This window comes from Crocodylus porosus, unplaced genomic scaffold (genome assembly GCF_001723895.1).
Source record: "Crocodylus porosus isolate Cpor-Errol unplaced genomic scaffold, CroPor_comp1, whole genome shotgun sequence".
In the NCBI taxonomy this organism is placed as follows: domain Eukaryota; kingdom Metazoa; phylum Chordata; order Crocodylia; family Crocodylidae; genus Crocodylus; species Crocodylus porosus.
Genome location: NW_017728917.1, coordinates 13,145,615 through 13,166,495, shown reverse-complemented (window position 1 = coordinate 13,166,495; position 20,881 = coordinate 13,145,615). Strand labels below are relative to the sequence as shown.

At 41.9% G+C, this 20,881-nt stretch overlaps 1 protein-coding gene across 1 annotated transcript in view; it reads right to left on the bottom strand.

The window, feature by feature from the left end:
* Positions 1–20,881, bottom strand: part of CADPS (calcium dependent secretion activator) — a 245,719-nt gene that overhangs the window by 52,699 nt on the left and 172,139 nt on the right. Inside the window, exons 19-23 of the mRNA XM_019536711.1 lie at positions 20,768–20,785; positions 11,988–12,094; positions 10,649–10,657; positions 5,630–5,786; positions 4,453–4,594 (exon numbers count right to left, since the gene is read on the bottom strand). Coding sequence (XP_019392256.1) covers positions 4,453–4,594; positions 5,630–5,786; positions 10,649–10,657; positions 11,988–12,094; positions 20,768–20,785 — 433 coding nt within the window. The remainder of the gene's footprint in view (positions 1–4,452; positions 4,595–5,629; positions 5,787–10,648; positions 10,658–11,987; positions 12,095–20,767; positions 20,786–20,881) is intronic.

Below are 20,881 nucleotides of genomic sequence, written 5' to 3'. Positions count from 1 at the left end.
TGCTCTCCAGTTATAAAAATCTAGAGTGCCAGAAGCTCATGGCATTAAGATAATGTGTCCTGGAATAATATATATTCAAAGAATGCTTCCCCTATTGTAACATTAACTGTAGAAAACAAGTAAAGAGCCATAAGAAGCTACCTAATAAATGCCAGGTGATGCCATTAGCTTAAATCTGAAAGTTGAACAGACAACCCTGGAGATTTTATTGGGTTATCTTGCCTACAGACATGTTGGTGCATAAATGTCCAGTTCCCACAAGTTCCTAGATCCACTGGGCAGACTGCCTGTCTGCTTACTCCAGAAGTTATGTTTTATTAGCATAAATGCTGGCCCATATATACTTGGATAAATGCTAGTAATTCAAGTGGCAGTCTTTTCTATAAAATCTTCAGTATAGAAGACTGGGTAGAAGGGTGACAGAAGTAAGCAGCTAAACATGCTCTGACTGTGGCTTGGTGTTTGGCATGGTTTCCACATTTAGCTACCCCAGGATCTTTTTCCTAACAGGATTTTTTTTTCCTTTCTGGACAACGTCACCACTTCTGTCTGGTTGCCTGGTAGAGTCACAGCATTTGACTGGCCACACTTTATGTTAAAGATACATTTATAAATAGCTTGAAAAGGACTCATGAATGACTAAAAGATGTTAAAGACTGGAGTACTATGGGTTACAGATGGTTACAGGCATGTAAGTAGTAAGTGTTATGGAGAGCTTTAGGCTATGATAGTACCTAGCTCTTATCTGGAATGTTTTTCATCAGCAGATCTTGAAGCCTGTTATAGGGGAGGTGCGATAACATTATCCCCATTTTACAGATGGAGAAATTGAGGCATTTAAGGGTTGAACTGACTGGTCTGCAGAGCTGACAATCAAGTTTGCATCTCTTGAGTTCTAGTTCACTGCTCTGCCCACTGCTTTACACTACCTCCTTAAGATGATTAGCCCCGGTATACAAATGGGGAAGGAGGCAGAGACACAAAGTGAGGAGCGACCTGTAATAAGCTGTGGCGAGCAATGGACAATTTATTAAAACCTCTATGAGCCACTTATTAAAAGACAGACTACTTACAAATGTAGCCTTACTACAGAGTGTGACCGTTTGCATATTAATACTTAAAACCCAATCAAATTTGACTTTGACAAGAACCACGGGGACTGACCTCCTTGTGCTAGAATATAACGGCACATAAAATGTTGCAGAAGATCCTTTTTTGTGTGTGTACGTGTCCCAGAAAAGATTTGCATAATTTTTCAAGCCAACCAACTGAAAAGGACATCAGTGGTCACTGAATTAACCTTGCATTCTGCTCGTGCGGAGCTCAGCTGCCGAGTGCAATTGCATGTATGTGTTTAGGTGTCGGGTGGCTGCAAAGTATTTCAAAACGCCCTGAGTCGCGAAGCTAGCGCGCAGAAATAACGGCATGTTCCCCCCTCCTCATGTGACTGCGTGCACTCCGCCAGCTTGGGAACAGATCTAATTTATGCACCCAATGTTTTGGAAAATAGCGAGTTGGGACTGGTGTTTCACTTCGCTTCATTTTCTCCGCACGTATCTGCCCATACCTACCAGCTGCACTGGTTATAGGGCAAGGACCCCCGGCTTATACATTCTGCAGCTAGGCAGAGCTTGTACAAAACAGGCAGATCACATGGCCTGCCGAAGCAAACAGTATGGAATTTTTTCCCCTTCAATGTTTTCAGTATTTAAGGGAATCGATCTTACTGTTTGTGCGATTTCTATACCCAACTAGTAGCAGCATAAGGTACACAGTCTCTAGCAATGAAAATAGAAAAATGACATGCATGTATGCTGCCATCTGGTCAGGTTATGGAGGACCACATTTTTCAGCCCTGATTGCAAGCATGAGCATAGAGAAACCCTTTTAAAAGCCTCTATGCTACAGAATACTTTGCTGGCTGTCATGAGGTAATGAGATTTCATTCTCACAATTCAGCATAGAGATCGGCAGGATAGCAGTCAGCTCAACTGCGGCGATGTGTATTCTGGTTGACTTTGGCAAGCCAAGTGGGAAGCCTTCCTTCAAAGCAGAGTCAAGCTGCATAAAATTCTCCAAGGGCAAAGATACACGATGGGTGCAGCTGTGTCATTTCCCTTATAGCTACCCGGCAGTAATGGGTGTTAGTAAAACAGAAGAGGGTGATGTCGGTGTCCTTTGCATCGCTGCAGTACTTAAAAGCTATTTCTTTAACTTTTTCTTAGGAGTAAGCTTGTAAACAGTATCGTGCTCTCCTTTGGTAAATGTGAATTTGTGGTTACTGAGCAATGCAAAGCTGCAAAATGGGACAAAGAGCCTAAAGAATTCACTAGATGTTTGAATGCGTAGGGGAGAGAGGGGATACACGAAGCTGAGGGAAGAGCAAGCAAAATACATTTGTTTGACCTGTATTTATCACAGGCTTACTGGGGATCAGGGGAAGAATAGCATGCCGCCTGCCGTGAGACTGAAGACGATTCCAGGATTGGGGTTCCCAGTTGCACTTTATGCACTAGGTACTGATGTGCAGACATGTTCACTGCCTTCAGCTGGGTCACATTACATAAAGGTGACATTTCACACTGGGTGTGTGTATGTTTACTGGTGTGTGTGCACGTGTGTGTGGGTGTGCACATGAAGAATAAAGTATCAGTAATTAAAAACATATTCAAGGGTGTGCTTTCCCATGGGGGAATGTAACATGCCCGGGAGAATTACCCATTCTTTTTCAAAGCAACGCTTTTGAGTGCCCCGGGTCACTCTGTAAGATAACTACTATTAAGCAAAGAAACATTTATAACTGTAAGATATATGGTGTTCACTGACCAGAGCTGCTTGAAGCACAACACCATGGGATGATGGATAAAGAACCTTTTCAGAACAACCCCGATGCATTGCAAATGACCCCCTTAACATGGCAGAAACTCTCTATAGTCATTTTGAAAGTGACTCTTCCATTTCTCCAAGAAAGTGACAGTGTTTTGAAATCCAAACTTTTGCTATAAGAAAACATGTACTTAAAATAAAACTATAATTGAATTTAAATGAGCTAAAACCAAGATGATTTACTGATTTGAATATATTTTAGTCTCTGGCTTCGAACAAACACATAAAGAATGAATCATTTATCAACTGCATGGTTAACACATCGTTTGACATTACTGCACCAAATGTGTAACAGGTGGCTATTACTTAAGCTGTTACGCATTATTAAAGTGAGGATCACTCTAATATGCAGTTCTACCTGCTGAATGACTACGGGGGGTGTAAAGCCGCATTTTCCTACTCAGGAGAGCTACTTCTTGTGTGTTTGGTGAGCCACACCTGCTCATTTTACAACTGAAATGTTAGGGGTTTTTTTAATCTCATTAGCCTGCAGAGCCAAGAGAACAAACGGACAGTGAACCGGGTTCTGAATTAACCTTGCATTTTTATGTACCATCAATATAGTAGATAATTGCTAAATGTTACAAAGTAACTCTTCAGACCAGAACACTTAACCATTGGCTACATTAGACACTTTTCAGCCTGCATAAAGCTAGTCTTGCTCCATTTCTTTATTTAATTTGTATTAATATGTTTCCTTGATAGTATCTAACTGAGCCTTTTTGGAATGAGCGCTGGGAGCAGTAATACCACCATAAATTCTGCATGGCTTTAACTAACTTTATATTTCACAACCACTAGGCTGAGCTGGGGCTTTGTCTCCCAGTTCACCCATTCCAGAGTTTTAAATCATCACTTCTATGAGATTAATAAATGGCTCCGGTCAACTCTTTTCTCCTGCTTTCTCTACTTGTTTTTGCTTGGAAGTACTTTTCTCTAGCACACTGTGTTTCCCTTCAGGGACGGTGCCTTCAGGATCTTTCCAGCATGGTTTCAGAGTGTCTCCTCCTAAAAGCCCTTAGCTCTAAAGCAGCATCTTACACTGGAGCCCTTCACAGCCTGCGTGAAAAAAAAGATCAATCCAGGGATCAGCTGTGGTGCTGAAGCAGTGAAGCATATCTCTGCACTATCGCTTCACAGGGCGTGTGGAAAAAAAAGACAACAGCGGCCCACCCAAGGTACAGAGCCAGACTGAACACAGTAAAGCAAGGTTTTCGTTCTGAAAAGAAGCTATTTGCCTTTAAGAGCAACATTGGAAAAGGCCTTTTAGAGCAGGGTCATAAGATCTAAAAAGCCAAGCAAAATGAGAGGATTTCACATTTTTCGTAATTCCATTTTTCAAAGCAAAACGTTCCACTTCAATCAGCATTGCATTAGAAAAGCACATATTGTTTCTTTCGTAAACCTTGAAAACCCTTAAGAAATTAGGCCTTGGATTTTTAGCACGGCGCTAAAAAATAGAAGGCATTTTCCGAATCTCCAATCTAGTATTTACTAATTCATCTCTGTACGAATCTCCATCCATTTGCACCCAAATTCCGATTGTATCAAAGGAGGTTTCCTTACTTTACTGGCTCCCATGATTCCCGCTCAAAGCCCCTGTGAATTGATTGTGCAATTGAGGACTCCATCAGATCGACATATCTAACAACAAGTGGAGCAAACAGGTCTTGAAGGTGTTTGTGGAATTTTCCATTGCACAAATTATCTAGAATAGATAAATAAAAGTATAGTAAGAAACTACGGTTGGGTAACGAACCACGAAGAGTGGCATTTTATTACACAATAAATACGCTGGCTAACAGGAAGGAAGTAACTGGAGTTTCCCCTAGGAATACTTGACCATCAGTATCCAGGATAAAGACAGCAGAAATCGTTTCTTATTTGGAGCAAACAAACAGCGAACCTTCTCCGTTAGTGCCTGATTTATAGACAGGAAATAGATGACTAGCTCCTGTTAATAAAATGACTATAAATGAAACAGCTTGGCACACATCACTCCCTGGGCAGACTGGGGGACTACTTTTACACTCGAAATCGTTTTTCTCGGAGGAGGGGTCCCAGGACTCATTATGCATGTCTTCAGAAACTAAAAGGGATTTTAAGGAGGGGTTTCCAACAGGGAAGTCTTTTGTAAGACGGGGGCCTAATGGACCAATGTGGGAAGGATGAGACAGGCAGACTACAATGCGGGATTGTCACAGACTCAGCAGGGCCAAACACTGCTGCTATTGAAGCGAATGGGAATTTCACTGCCGCGCCTTCGAACCTGGCAATATTCTCCTGCGCTTCCCCTTTGTACAAGGCAATGTCAAATCACTCGTTAATGATTCCTTTCCTTTCCATCCACCTGTCTGGGGGCAGGGACTGCAGTTGACTTCGTATTGCCACACGTATATGATGCACATATATAGCACAATAGAAATGCTTAATGAAAATAACAGAAAGTGCCCAACTCTGTGAACAATGTGCTCCTCACCACAGGACCTTATAGAAGTCCCACTCCTGGTCTTCTACCTGGGCATTTATTTTTAGTAAAGAGGATTGGTCTCTGGTCATGTTGAAAAGCACCACTTCCCCGCCCCCCTCTCAAGCAATTGCAATATTAAGCTAATAAAAGGCTATTGGTTTTGAAGTCCCACCCATATCAGTTTTCTGTACAGCATGGAAAGGCTAGAAACATTATTAATAACCCAGCAGATTTTACCCTATTGAAAGAAATGGTCAAAATACAAATACATACAGTCACTACGGAGGAAATCATTTAGAAGCTGAAATAGTGGAAAGCTGTCCCACGTGTCTGGGGGTTGCACCTCTAAAGCAGCATCCATATCCACTGCAAACAGTGACAGGAAGGTTTCCGCATGTTCAACCATTAAGTCTGACCACCAAGCAAAGGCCTTTAAATTTGGTAGAAAAAGAAATAACAAAGAAAAGCATTAGTTCTTTTAAACCACAGCAAATGATATGAGGCCATATAGCTTAGAAGCAAATGTGCATCCCAAGGGAAAACTAGCTTTATTGTAAAGAGAACAGTCCTTTAAAATGCGAGCTACTGCATATACAGTGCAAATCACATAAATGATGCACCTACTCTTTATATTCAGGAATGCCTTGTCGCGTATATTTTTCCGAACTGCACTGTAGAGTAAGCAGTTGAAACAAAGCAAAGAAGGGATGTCTGTTCAGTTTACAATAACTCAGTAAATTCATCTTTAATCATGCTATGTACCAGAGAGGTCTACCAGTTCTTATTCTAAAGTATAGGAATTTGGGAGTTTCTTCACTGTGTTTGTGGGTTTTCTGCTATGTTTTTTCAACAGCTTTCAAAATTTATTTGGGCTTGCTATTACCATTCATCTTGAAAAAGCTTAGAAGCCTATGAATGCAGAGTCTGTCCTAACATGTCTCCAGATCTCAGTTAGAAATATTTCAAGCACCACCAGTAAAAATTAAGACAGCACCTTTCATTTTACAGGGGATAGATATAAAGCTATTTAAATACATTAGTATAATTTAGGGCCACTTACTATAAAATCAGTTTTAGAGCTGTTATATAGACCTGGCGGGAGATCAGGTTAAAAGCCTCCAAATCAAGCCAGGTTTTTACCAGGATTTTTCCATTTGCTGGAGCATTACATATAACACGTGAAAACCAAAAAATACCAGTGAAGTAACTCATTCTCATGCACATGGGTCCTTAAAGTCCACTGTACGGGTTTTCTGAAGTGACATTCACATCACACATGGCTTAGATGTGAATGTGTTTCAAATGCATGCATGCGTGTTTAGTAATCATTTCTGGCTGGGAACATGCAGAATGAGCAGTGTTGTCAACAGGACCGTGTGCAGTAATTTGGGGGTGAGAGGAAACTACTCTGAGATTTAACAACTTTCTCTACCAAGCACTATCCAGGACTTTCTGAGCAAAGGAAACCTACACCATAGGCACCAGACTCAAAAGATGGAATAAAGATGACTGAGAGTTGAAAGACAACTTGGCAATCCAGAAGGTATACTTCAGTCACTTGAAAGGATGAAAAGAAGATACTGGCAGACATAATCAGGCAGAATGGACTTCATCTTTATTTTGCTTGGCAATCAATGAGAGCAGCGCTAATTCTCTTCACTTTTCCTTTTGAGAAGGTTGCAGAAAATTAATGACAAACCCCATTAGAGGGACGGGGGCTGCTTTGTCACCAGACTATCACACTCCAAAGCAGTGTGCCTGGCTGTGGCACAATCCCTTTCGGGCTTTCCAGGTCTATCTCCCTCATACCCAGCTGCCAGGTATGCATGCATAGAGGATTTACCCGTGTGGCAGGGGTGCGGTATGCATGTTTGTGTGTGTAGCATGAAGGTGGTCTGTAATTATATTAAAAAAATAAAGAATGCTATGTCAACCCTGCCCTGGCCTATAACTCTCTCCTGATCCGTGCGCTGGCCTAAGGGAATGCGTGCCTTGCAGAGCAGTTTTCTTCCCCTCTTGCTCTAGTGAGTGGGAAGGCATGGGAGGTGAGGAGTGGGCCCTCATGCAGCCACTGCTATTGCAATGCTGGTGAGGGTCCTGATTTAGGGTGCAGTTGCACTGCCTCTTGACCAGGTCCAGGGATGATATCGAAGTGTGTTGCTGCTTAGTCAGGAAACAAATGTCTAGCCCAGCACACGCACACAAATCCAACTGTGCTGCCCTCCCCAAAAAGCTGCTCGCTCGGACACAGGTTGGCTCCCGGAGGGGCAGCCACCACGTTCGGTGCCCTGGGCAGAGACGCAGTCGAACATCAGGGTGCCAGAGAGCAAGGGTGTGGAGCGTGCTGGTCCCTCTAAACTGGTGCTTGGAGCTGTCGGCCAGCTCACGCCACCCTGGTTACTCCGGACGCCAACCCAGGGTCAGATTTAATGTTGGCCCTAGTCTTTAGCAAGGCATTTGCTGAGAAGCTCTTTTAAAGCTGCTGCCAATGTGAAGTGGCTCCACACAGCTGTTCAATGGCTCATCCTGACTGGGCAGCTACATTAAAAAATAAGCACAAGACGAGGAATATGAAAATGCCGCTTCGATGCGATCTTGCCAATATGATGGGTTGGGCATCGTTCTGATTTTTTTTTTTGAACAGCCAGATCATCTGAAGGGAAGGTGGCAGGAACCCATTCTGCTTTCAGTGTCTGCTCAATTTTTCCTCCCAAAGATGTGAAAAAAATTAAAATAGAAAAAAAAAAAATCAAAGTTATGGTAGTTGACAATATCCCTTTAAAAGATATATATTTTTTTATTTTGTTGAACAAGGATGAAAGAGCTGGTTCTTGCATTGACTCATTTCTTCTGGCCATGCCTTCATTTCTTAAGAATCTGCCACACTGTCTCCTTGTCAAGTGATTATTGGGTGTATCTGGTAGCTGAGAATCCTGCTGGTAACTCTATATATGAAGGATGGGCAAAAATCAACATTTTTGGCAGGAGTGAAAGAACGTATTCTCCAACAAATCCCAACATAATTACTTCAGAGTCCTGCAATAAAAACCTGCTTCCATGAAAAAGAAAAAATGTTTGTGTTTTTTTTTTTTCCTTAAAGAAATTAACAGGCAAAGCATACGATTACTTTGTAAAAAACAGTCACATATATTTCTGCTGGATTAGCCTCCGACTCATGAGAATTCCCTCTCCCATTTGCAGTAAGGCAGTCATTCCTTGAAATAAGAACAATAGCAGTTCATTACTCAATTTTTTTTTTCCAGATGGTAAAGTTTAATTTTATTTACCATCTACTTACCTGCTTTGATTTCAACATGATCGAAGGAAAATGAAGTTTGCCTTCTGGACAAACACACCTACCACTGAGTATTTTACACACGGGTACACATATATATATGTGTGTCTTCAATAGAGTTGCACGCACACACACATATATATATATACACATACATATACATAGAGAGAGAAGGCAAAGATTAAAAATGCATGAAGTCTTATGACATTTATCACGACTCATCCAGGTGAAAGATAATCCAATTTGGAGCCACCTGATGAGACAAATGACACTTTGGCAAAGACTCAAGCTGTTATATATTACGTAGGCACGCCCATTATAGAAGGCCAGTTTCTTCTGCATGTTTGTCTGGGCTACGTGAAAGCTCGTCTAACACTATGCACCTAGGCAGCTGGTCCAATAAAAGATATCACCCTAAGAAATCCTTGCCTCTCGCATAATAAAAACAAAAGATTTCTCCATGCTAATGCTCTTTAAACTTTTTTTCCAAATCGTAAAGGTGGTTTCAGTTTAGGTTTACTTGATGGGGTTTGAATGTGTGTTGCATGTATGTGCATACAACAGTGCAATGGGCTCATCTTAATAGGCAAATGGTAACGGTTGCAGCCTTTCTACAATAAGAAATTCAACTTCATTTTCTTTGTGGATAGCCAAAGGAGATATTCAGGTCATACCTATCCAGTCCAGGTATACAGAAAACTCCTTTAAAACCCTGCCTGGAGTAATTAATTCAGAAGGGTAGACTTCAGTTACTTGGAGGTAAGCAGAAAGTCTAGCACTCCCTAAATGCTACCATGAAGGTATTTACGGTGAAGAAGTGATGCTGACACTGTAAGAGGTCACCATTTGTAACATGTTTGGCAAACGACTTCCCAGCAAAAAACATCCTGGAAGTTGCCTCCTTTGAACAAAATGCAGTCATTTTGAAAATTCCTGTAATAGCCCAACCAGATACTGCACGACCACAAGGAAAATTGTGGGGCTGTATTTGTATATGCACCACAAAACTCACATGATTAAACAACTTGCAACCTATTGTCTGGGTGAAATTCACACCTGTGCAGAAGGGGTGCCACTAGCATCCCATTTATACCCTGCAGGCATAAATCAAGTGGTATAGGGACTTTGTGTTGGACTTCTGCAATAGGATAAATGAAAAGTCACCCTTCTGAAACGGGAGCACAAGAAAAACGTGATCCTAGAAATAAAATAGTTGCAAATCTGCTCTCACTAACAAAACCCTTCTGATGCCCAAGCTACAAAGCATGTGTTTTATTTCCATTCTTTTAAGGGTGTTTTCAGTGTAGTGGACAGAAGAGAAGCCCATATTAGGCCCTCTTGCACCCCGAAGTTGCCAGTATGAAAATAACCTGGATCTTAAAAATAATTCCTTTCCATGCATCACAGGAAGGTGATGAGTGCAATAAACTATTCGTTCCCCTTAGACAGCCCTGCCACAATTCATAGACATCTTTGCAGCATTCTGAGTTACGCTGGGAGCATCTCAACTCTGTGAAAATAAAGATTATTTCTCTCTTCTCTGGGCTAGAGTCTCTCTCTATATATAAATACTGTATATTCAGTACAATACACATACAAACAAAGTTAGAGGAAGACTAGCATCCTTCTACTCAATCGTTTATTATATAGTCTACTCCACGGTGTACTAGAGATCAGGAAACTACAAAACAACATAGGTTTTACAACAGGCTGAGGAAAGATTCCAGGCAGGTAGGGTTGTGTTGGGATGTAACTGCAGCACTTGTAAAATAGACCCATTGCTACATGCATGGACTGGATACGTATCCCGCATTTCCCCTGCCGTGTTGGGCTACCAATTCCACAAGCAGTCCATGTGGAGTTGCTGTTACATTCCTCGGATTAAAGTTACAAAGCAAGGATCACCCAGGTAAAATCCCATTAGGAAACATGGCACTAAGAGGGCATGCACGAAATATGACAGGAAGTGACTCATTTCATTCAGTTTAGTCACATACCTCTTTCCCCTGCCAGGATCATCCAAGATTGAATGAACAGTAGAAAAACAGGGAGGAAATTTAAATATGCAGTCAGGAGTTAGTTGGGACTTCTGGATTGTCGTGTATTAGAAATAAGTTAAATTGTACTGTAAATTTAATATACAGTGGAATGATTTTAGGTGATTGTGAAATTACTCATCAAATGTATTAAATGCAATATATAAATATGTGTGTGTATATATATATATATATATAAAAAAATGGGAAGGAAAAGAGAAAATAGTGAATGAATGTAACAAGTTATAAACACTTAAGTGGTAAATCTTAATTTGAAAATGATTAACTTAAAAAAAGAAATTATCACGGTGAGTTGGACTTGTGAAGAGCTGACTGCTGATCCTAAACACTCGCGTGCCCGTAAGCAACTGCGCTCGCTCGAGTAGCTCCACTGAGATCCAGATCTCGTGGCGTCATGTCAGTGGGACCACATCCGTGGGTGCGCTCATGAGCTTAATTCTGTTCAGGGTCAAGCCTTCTGCTCCTGAGGTCCTCACATACACTGGCTTTTGTGATAGCTGGAGTTCCCCTGTTTAAAAGTGCTACTGCAACTAGAGTCTCCCTGCGAGGACATTTTGAAGGGCAGAGCCATGTTCATTCTGGGAAGTGCTGCGCAGCCTATACGATTGGGAACGCCGAATGAGTCACTGCAGCCTCAGCAAATATCAACAGAGAAAACCTGAACAAGCTGAGCAAGGGGCGGCCGACAGAAAAGCCAGCGTGAAAACAGCCTTTTAAAATGTTACCACGTCTAGCAATGCCAAGTAAAAAAACAAAACACATTAAAAACTATTTTAAAATGAAGAAACAAACCCAAGAAAAAGCGTTCTGGACATTTACAATGGCTTCCTCGGCCGCAGCCGTGAAGGGCAAAAAACCGAATGCTGCTTTGGCAACTGCCGGCCAAAAACAGACTCAAGTGGTGATGGCTGGATGTACAACCCTAAGGCTTTGAAATATGTGGCCCTTCTCAAAAGGGGACAGGTGTTAGGGTGTGATTATTTTGGTGATCAAGACATTTAGCCATGTTTGGCTGTCACCGACGCTCGTGGAAGAATGCACGTCACCGTAAATGAGAGCAGAATCCAACCCACTTTGGCTTTAAAAAGCCCTCTCCAAACAGTTGGTTTTACTCCCCTTTAATTACATTTGAACACTGTCCTTGAATCCGGCCAGACAGCTTGAACAGTGATAGAAAGCACCTCGCTCAGCAACCGTGACGGGAATGGACCCAGCTATTAAAACCAACCAGCTCCTGTTCAGACTATAGGAATATAACAACGCAGAGCACGGTGCTCACCTCTGCATGGTGTTCTTCGTTCTGCTGTAGGACTTCAATTACCAGCTCTGCCAGACGGATTGTATCTTCTAGCTTTTTGGCAGGTGTGACTAACCGGCCTACATTTTCTGTAGTACAAGAACTTGAGTTAAAATGGAGTGCAGGCGGATAGGCTAGCTGTACGGCCAACAGATTTAGTGGTTAAAAAAATCCCGTCATATTTAGTAACTTTAAAAGTCTCTTCATGCAAGTGTTAAATGCTAGTCATTAGTACTGTGCAAACCATAAAGCCACATTCGTTATTATACTCTGAAAATGCAGTGCTCCAGCTCCAAATTTTCAAAACACTGTACAAATTGTTTTACTTTCCATTTGCAATGGTGACACTTTATTCGTTCATTAAATTGTGCGCGTTAAATTCCCTAGAGACAGCATCTACTTATCATTATATGGCAATATCCATGCCTCTGTTTAGATTGCACTATTATTTATTTGATGGATAAACGTCATTGCCCAAGTTCTGTTTGAAGGCATCTTTTAAAATAAGCTGTTGAATGTAACAGGGAGGCATTAATGCCAATGTGATGCAGGGATGCACTTCAAGATTTTACTGTTTGGAAAGATTTTATTCATTTCAGAGATATACAGGAGGATGCTAGCATTAAAAAAAAGTCAACTTGGTAGAAACCATTAAAGTGGGGAGCTGCACTGTATAAAATTAAAATTTTGGGCTTGATGTATCAGTGTGCTACTTGTGGATGTAAGACCACTGAAAGTAAGGGAGTTGTGCTGGAGTGAACCAGAAACAACAGAATAACAAATCTGTCCATGTATTTATAAGTATGATTTTCTGGGAAAACAGACATGACTTTAAAGCAGAATTCTCTCCTGACCTGTGAAAGAGTTGAAATACTGCAGGCAAGTGAAGAAAATGGGGAGTTATTTCATCCTACCTTGCAGCTTTCACTAAGCTTTCCAAAAAGACTACAAAAAAAAAAAAAAAAAAGATAAATGCATCAGGGCATCTTGCACGGCTGTTATGCATCCATATTTTAAAAGCTATATAGAGTAATAAATTAGCACAGATGGCTTATTTCATTAGAAAGCACATAAATATAGGAAGAATGGCACACTTTAAATACGATTCTGATATGGGCTGAAAGACGCCGGGAGCTGGCCAAGTGCAACGGTGACACGGGTCCTTAGAAACCAACCCTCTTGGGTTGCTCTTCCGGACGGCCGCAGCCTGGAGGAGCAGCTCAGGGGTCTAAGCTATAAGGCAAAATGATACTGGATTTGAGCACAGCTATGGAAAAACCAAGGGAAAAGTGCCAACCATGCATGCTTTGTCAGTGCCCACTAGACAAATGATTTAAAACTTAAGCAAATATTAAAAATTAGGGTTATTGACATGGCTTTGTAGAGCTGGAAGACAAGTAAGTCTTCCCTGAGCCAGCAGGTAGGTTAACTTCCACTGAAATTCAGTAGCAGCTGGGCACCTGGCTTCTTCAAGCCCTATTGAAAATTTAACCCTGACTACAGATTGAATGGTTAGCTTGTGCTGCAGCCCCACTTCTTTGATTGAGCTTGGGCTTAAAGCTAAGCACATACTCAAATGCTATGTTGAATCAGGCTCTACAAACAACGATGGGTGAAGCCCCAGCCCTGTTGAAAGCAATGACAAGTTGTGACATTGCTTCAATAGGGTCAGGTTTTCACCACTCTCTCAAAATCTTCCCTATTAGACCCGTCTTTGATTACATCCTGAAAGTTGCTGAGCTTTCTGTTAAGTCGTGGCTGAGATTTTCAAAATCGGTAGCTGGAACTCAGGGTACTACATCCACGTCTAGGCACCGGGGCATAGGTCTGCAGCCTGTTTTTTGGCAGCGTTGAGTATCTCTGTATCCAACAAGATCTGGGGAGCTGCAGGCGCTTAATCCCTTTGCTTTCATTGACATGCCAAAGTGCTTGTGCAACTGCATTAAATGTTTTGTTGGTTTGGCCCATCAATATGAGCATTGTCCCCCCCACACATCCTCCTGCCTTCTCTTTCAAAATTTGTCTTAAGTGAATACCAAACAGAGGGCCAGTTATTAAGTCCTCTTTCTTTCCATCATTCACTCAAGCTCCTCAACAGAAGCTGAGAACTGCCTCTTCTTTCTTTTGTGCAACAACAGGCTGCTAAAAACTTTCCAGAACATGTTGCCCCCGATTCTACGTCACAGACGTGACTGGGAGTGTTGCCATTGCTTTCAAGGGGAGCAGGATGAGGCCTACACTCACTCGTGGCAGTGATCTGCTCTCCAACACAACTAAAAGACAAAAGTGTTAATAAGAACAACTGCTCGGAGATGCTGTCTTTAAAGAAAATATTGATGCTTATACAACTTTGGCAGCCAGCAGATGTCAATCTTAATTTTTTTTTTCTTATTTTAAATATTTCCCTGGGTAAGTTACTATACATCAGAATATTCTGTTAAAATAGCTGGAGCACTGACAGTTAAATGAAACGTATACGATATACTTATCAAACATTTCATACACCATCGTTTAAAGCTCATACATATTTATAGTTATCATGCAAAATGTTATGCAACAACAATGTTATTTTGTGCTGACGTTGATATTTGAAAATGTTGCATATGTCAGACATTGCTAGACAAAAAAATGTGGACATTTTGAAATAAATGCTATCTCTAAATTTCTAAAAGCCTACAGATAGTTGCAAAAGCCTCGTGTTAGAAATAGCTTTCTAATATTAAGCTAAACTAGAGTAGCGAGAAACTGCTAAGCTAGTACACTGTTAAATAGAAGAAAGGAAGACTATTACAGTACTTGGTGTTTGTCTAGGCATGCCTTTGCGCATCGGATTTATCATGTTAGGCTGCATTTGAGTGGAGGGTGGTGGCCCAGCCGGTGGCTTAGGCTTGGATGGACGAGCTGTTTGCAAGTGATGGAGAGAGACACCAAAAGTAAAGAGACACGTGACTTTACACACAGTGAGACAAAGATGGAAACTTTGAAAGAAACATAAGCAGAAATGATAAAATACCAATGGAATAAGCTGCTGTTTTTGGCTTATTGGGACTGAAAGGATTACACAATTATGATACCATTTAACAACAAATATTTGGGAAGTCTGCAGATCCTAATGTACTGCACTTTGCAACCAGAACACTTAAAATTCAAAGTGGATGCTAATTGTATTTCATGTAGCCAAGTGCTAAAGGAAGAGTTTAGTATAATCATTTAGTTAACTCTTGTGTTGGAGAAATGTGATATACTATCATTGCTTGAGTCCCGCCCTCCCCCCCCCCAAAGGAAAGAGCTGTTACCTAAAGCTAGGGTTCCCATGCCTGCTTTAAGATTTCATACTAACATAACAACACAGGAATTAATTGCTTTGCAAATACCAGTTACAGATTTTAGACTTAAACACCACTGTTGGTGAAAGGGAGCTATAAGATATTCTTGCATTCTTTGTGCAATTTAAACATGTAAAAAAATCTGTCACTTAAAAATGTGTGGTTCCTGATTGTTTCCAGCTCATTTAATTATTTTTGACTTGGAATTCTAGTGGCTTTTATATTCTGGGTTGAATCATATATAAGAACTTGCCAGCTCTATCAAATATGTTACTTGCTATTCCAAATGTTAGAATGCGGCAATCAGGACTTGACCCATCTGTCATATAGTTTACAATATCAGCAAAGCAGAAAATCTAAGAAAATAGCCTTTCCTTCTAAACACGCACGCATATACCGCCGATCACATATAGCGACTGTGCTGATACTATAGTTCTTATCAACATTTAAGAGCAGCTTTTAATCACCTGAGTACAGCAGCGTGACTAGTTCTAATAATTGTGTTTGCAAGGAATCTGGCATATTTATCTGGACAGTCTATTGCCAAAAGTCCTTCCCATTTTTCCTTGTGTTTTCTAGGTGAAGAAGAGTTTGGCTTCTGGTTCATACAAAGTGGGTTTCTCATTTTTCTTTTTTGGGATTCTTGTAGTATTATGGAAATGATCAGAGCATAGTAACAATACCCTAGCAAACACTCGCTAAAGAGTAAAAGTTGGATGCATCTCTTAATGTACAGACACACACACATACACATTAAATCATTGCACAGCTGAACAGAGTCGATAAGACAGAACCTAGGTTTAAAAAAATACTGGGCTGTTTTTTTTCCTTCTTTTTTTTGCTTCTAAAAGTTTAAACACATCTATTCATTCATTTCCAGAAATGGCCTGGTCATTATTTGTCAGCTAGCAGAGGGGTCCTCTCCCCAGAACCATTTCTTATATCATTACAACATAAAGTGACATGTGTTTAGGCAACAATGCTCAAGAAGTCCTTCCTGATTCATACGGTGAACAAGAATATGGGCACACACTATGGCTTAGCCCATGTGCAATGCCCACAGCACATCACTGCCAAGGGCAGTTTGCATCAATCTCCGGGGAAAGGAAGTGGTTCTAACAGGAGATTATTGGACCTTGGGTCCTAATGCAACATCCCCAAACAACTTCATCTATTAGGTTCCCAAACAGGGCGCTCTCATGTGACCGGGGTGTCAAAGAGAGACGATTCCTCAAAAATGGTACTGAGGCCAAGGGAAAAAAATAATCACACCCAGGAGAAGCATGCAGCTTGGCAAGCCCTGCGGGAAGCTGACAGATTTTGCAGCTAGTCATAACCACTGCTATGGCCACAGATGCGGACGCTGCGGTGACCCAGAGGAGAAATGCATTTCAGACTTCACTGCCGTCTGGGTCCTTGTGCAACCTCCCTTGTTTTCTATTTTTGTGGGGAAGACACCAGTTAAAACAGAAGGATGGGAGAAAAGAGAGGAAAGCTTGCTAATACAGGAGCAGGCCCTACCCTGTGGCTGTTCAGATACACACACAAGGCAGCTTGAAGGACTTTTGTCGGACAGTGGACAGCTGTGGTCTCAATTCAGCCTCCATCTATCTACCCCTAGGGTCTGCGTGGGTTCAGTCAGCTCCACCAAATATAATGCAACACTAACTAGTGTGTCCCATTGCAGCCTTCTCCTGGGAAAAAAAATAAATCCAGGCCAAATCACAACCAATTTGGGAGAGATTTTGGGGCACGTACGAGGCAGGTTTATGACAATGAGGCCAAACTGCCCACCATGTCAACCATCAGTTAATGCTTCTGGTCACTTTGATTGTTAAGAGCCAAGTCCTGGCCTCTTATTTAGAGCCTGAATGAACCTGACAACTGTAGTCTTCACCACCGTCTGGGGGGAACAGGGAACAGGTTTCAACTTATCTGTTTCTCTTATCTTTTGGAGCTCTGGAAGAAATCCCATCATCGTGTCTACCCTGGACTGGTCCCTCTGGAGCTGGTACCTCTCCCTGTACCATGTCTAAGACTGGTTGGGACTAGCAGCTAGGTACCACTGTGTACCCAAATCCCACGGAGGGCCCAGGGTGGTAGGCACTGGCAACTCAGAACATGCCAGAAACAACGACTGCTTCAAGCTGAGCATAAAGTGCATTGTTTGCACCCACCTACATTAAAAAACATGGCAGGAAGAGTGGGTAGAGGTGGTCTTTTGCATGTCCTAGCGGCTAGAGCACTCCCTCTGCAATGGGGGGAGCTGGGACTGGTCCTGAGGCCCACAGACTGCTCATGCATTTTGCATTAAAGAGGCATTGGATAAAATATGTAACAGCAAGATGGTGTGGGGAGAAGATGACCACCTTAGGAATCATCAGTCCTTGGGAATTGTCCCGTCTAAATAACTCTTATCATTGACAATGTATAGATAAGGTGAGCTCCAGAGGGCCAAGTTATGAGTTTTTAGTTAAAAACAGTTGAATACTGCTTCAATTAATAAAAGGAATGGGGTGGCAGGACATCATGAGGCTGAAGCAAACATGCAAAAGGGAGTGAGAATTACAGAGGAGTGAGCAAGAATTTATTTCAAGAATTCAGCCTCTTTTTCTGTGCTCACTACCAGCCTGCAGACTGCAATCCCCTTGCCTTTATTTCTTCTTCCCATTTATTTGAAAAATCTTTTTTTTTTAATTTTATGAATTCCCAATGGATTCACAAACTGAAACCGAGCTGCAGATTTCATGAATTGGCGCGTGTGGCTTTCCAGTCTGAGCTCCCTACAAAGCTGGCCGGTGAACCCAGACTGCTCAAACTGAAGCTGGGAAGAGCGGGAGAGAGCCTGACCTGAATTCATTTAACACACATTGAAAACGATGCACTTAATTCACCCGGCTCACACTGGCGCGTAAAAAATGGGGGTGGAGAATGGACTCTGCACTTCCCATGGGCTGGGTCTGACCAGGGTTTTTTCCACCGTCCATCTCTCGCTTGCAGCCTCCAGCATTTAAAGTAGGAAGTTCTAGGTCTGGAGGATGGGGCAGTGAGACCCCCATACCCATTTCCCTTCAATGCCAAGATGCCTCTCTCAAAGCAGATTTGCTCTCCCAAATACAGTCAAGCAACTGGATGCTCTTCCCTGCCCCGAGATGGGGCAGGCGGGGTGCAGGGACTGCATCCTGCTGCCTGCGGTCGGGGATGAGGCATGACAGGGATGCTCCATGCAACGGTTGCCCATCCCACCCCAGTACGGCATGCCTGGGGTTTCAGCTGAGCAGCAGAAGGGGAGCGGAGGGGCTGAGTTAGCATTGCTGCTGCTATGATCATGGCCCAGGGAATCATTGTAGGGGCTGTTACTAATGCCATGGGAAAGAGATAGGTTGGATGGGGATGGTATCTGCTCACCAGAGAAGGGTTTGGGCACTCTGGCAAAGGCTGAACCCTGTCGTGCTTTAGGAGGGGGTGAAGGGAAGAGTAGAAACACTGACACTGCAGCAGACCAAGTAGCCCCTGAGCTGGTTTCTGCTTGCTGCTGAAGCTGCTATATTCAGAAGCTTAAACGTAAAGACATCATTTATGTCCTTGGTCCCTTCTTGTCCAGTCACTGTTAGTTGCTATCCCCACCCACCACTTGCCCCTCTTCTTTGCCGTGCACTGAAGACAACAGACCTTTGGTGAAGACTGAACCCTTTTCATAGCCTCAGTGTAAATGAGACCCATGTCACACCTGTGGCATTTCTGGATGACAATGCGTTGCATTTCACACACCCTGGCCTGCCGGGGCACTGCTCTACCACAGTTATTCTGTCCTAAAGGAACAGTGGATTCCCGGTTTCCATAAGGAGACAGAGCACAACCCTATTTTAGGGTTTTGTATGCCTTCATCTGAGTGCTAGCAATTTTTGCTTGATTAATAAGCACAAATTATTCATTTTTAATTGCTTTAGCATATTTGTCTGTTGAATGTTCTATTTAAAAACCACGTTTTTAAGAGAACACAAGGGGCTAAGAGCTCTTCAGGAAAGATGGGGAATTAGATGGGGAGATATCTGTGGGTGTCTTGTTTTCAGCGTTGTATTTTTAGTCTCACTGCGATTGCAATACAATTGAGAGCAGTCACATTTTACATTTGACTTGAGGAAAAGCAAGCCAACGCTTCGTTTCTTGATTTTAAGACCAAATCCTGCTTACCTGACAAGCCAAACTCCCTTAAAGAAACCAGTACAAACAAAGGGTGGTTTAAGGGAGCAAGGCAAGTAGGATTAGGGTTTTTGTGGTCTTTCACTGGGTTCAGGCAACACAGAAGCTGGTTTTATTCGCAACTAAATAGCGCCCTTTGAAAGGTAGCACTTATTTCCTAAATGCAAAATAGGTGGTATATCTGCCTCTGGTCTGAAAAACAATGATGCTCTATGTCCTTAATTGTACTGACACACTAGGATCTAAGGTAATTATTGGGGATGAATGGGCCCACAGATACAACATGATTTGTTTTGTTTTTGTGCCTATATTTGGGCAAAGAGCAAAACCTGTACATTTTGTAATGGATGTTGCTTTCTTATTAGGACCTGAAGTTAACACGACGGTGACGAAACAAGGTGCCGGGCTAGATTTGGCTGTCCATGCAAGATGCACCTGTGGAAACCAAAACAGGAGCTGACCTAAGACTTTGCATCTCTTTCTAAACTAATTTCTTTTCTGGAAATTATTCTGAAATCAATTTTATCCTTTCAGGGGGAACGAGAAAACAACCGTCAAAATTATTTCGGAAAAAGAAACTAATGGTTGACATGTCAAGAACTGTCAAACCATTAACCCTGATATGTAAGAGTCATGAAAAAAGTGACACCAGTCCAGCAGCACTACCGAAAAGAATTGGAGTGGAAAGGTCTGAGTCCTGCCCCGGCTTCGTTACAAGTCACCACAGGTTACGAACAAAAGACAAACACAACTTTTGTCTGACTGGGTGTTGTTAGTTACACATTAACAAAAAACCATTCTTCCCAGGAGGGCATCAAACAGAAGATGTGAAAAACAAAAATGAACATTAGTTGAGTCATAAATGTGCTCATTCAGTGTTCAAATGGCAGGCCAAATCATCTGGACTTTTCTGCGTCAAAAAGTAGTTTTAGTTCCTTTGGAAAACAGGAAACTTTTTCTTCTATCGGGATAGATGTCTATTCACTGAAAACCTGTCTCCTCATCACGGTGTCCTTTCACTATAAATGAGCTCTGCTCTATACTCTACCCTGAGGCACGCGTAAAAGAGATTATGTATGTCGAGACAGCACAAATTAACTCCTTAAGTATTATGGCAACTCCGTTTTCAGTCTATAGGAGTACATATCTTAAGGAGCTATGAAAGAAAACAAAGATATATATATATATAACTCAACAGTCCTAGCAATTTATAATGCATATACAATTGTTCACCTGCATCCTTTTGATTCTCTATATGAAAGAGAGAGAGCGACAAGGAGAGAAGAGAGAGAAACAAGAACAGATATGCAGGATTAATGAGCAAGTGGACCAAAATGCCCTGCAGTT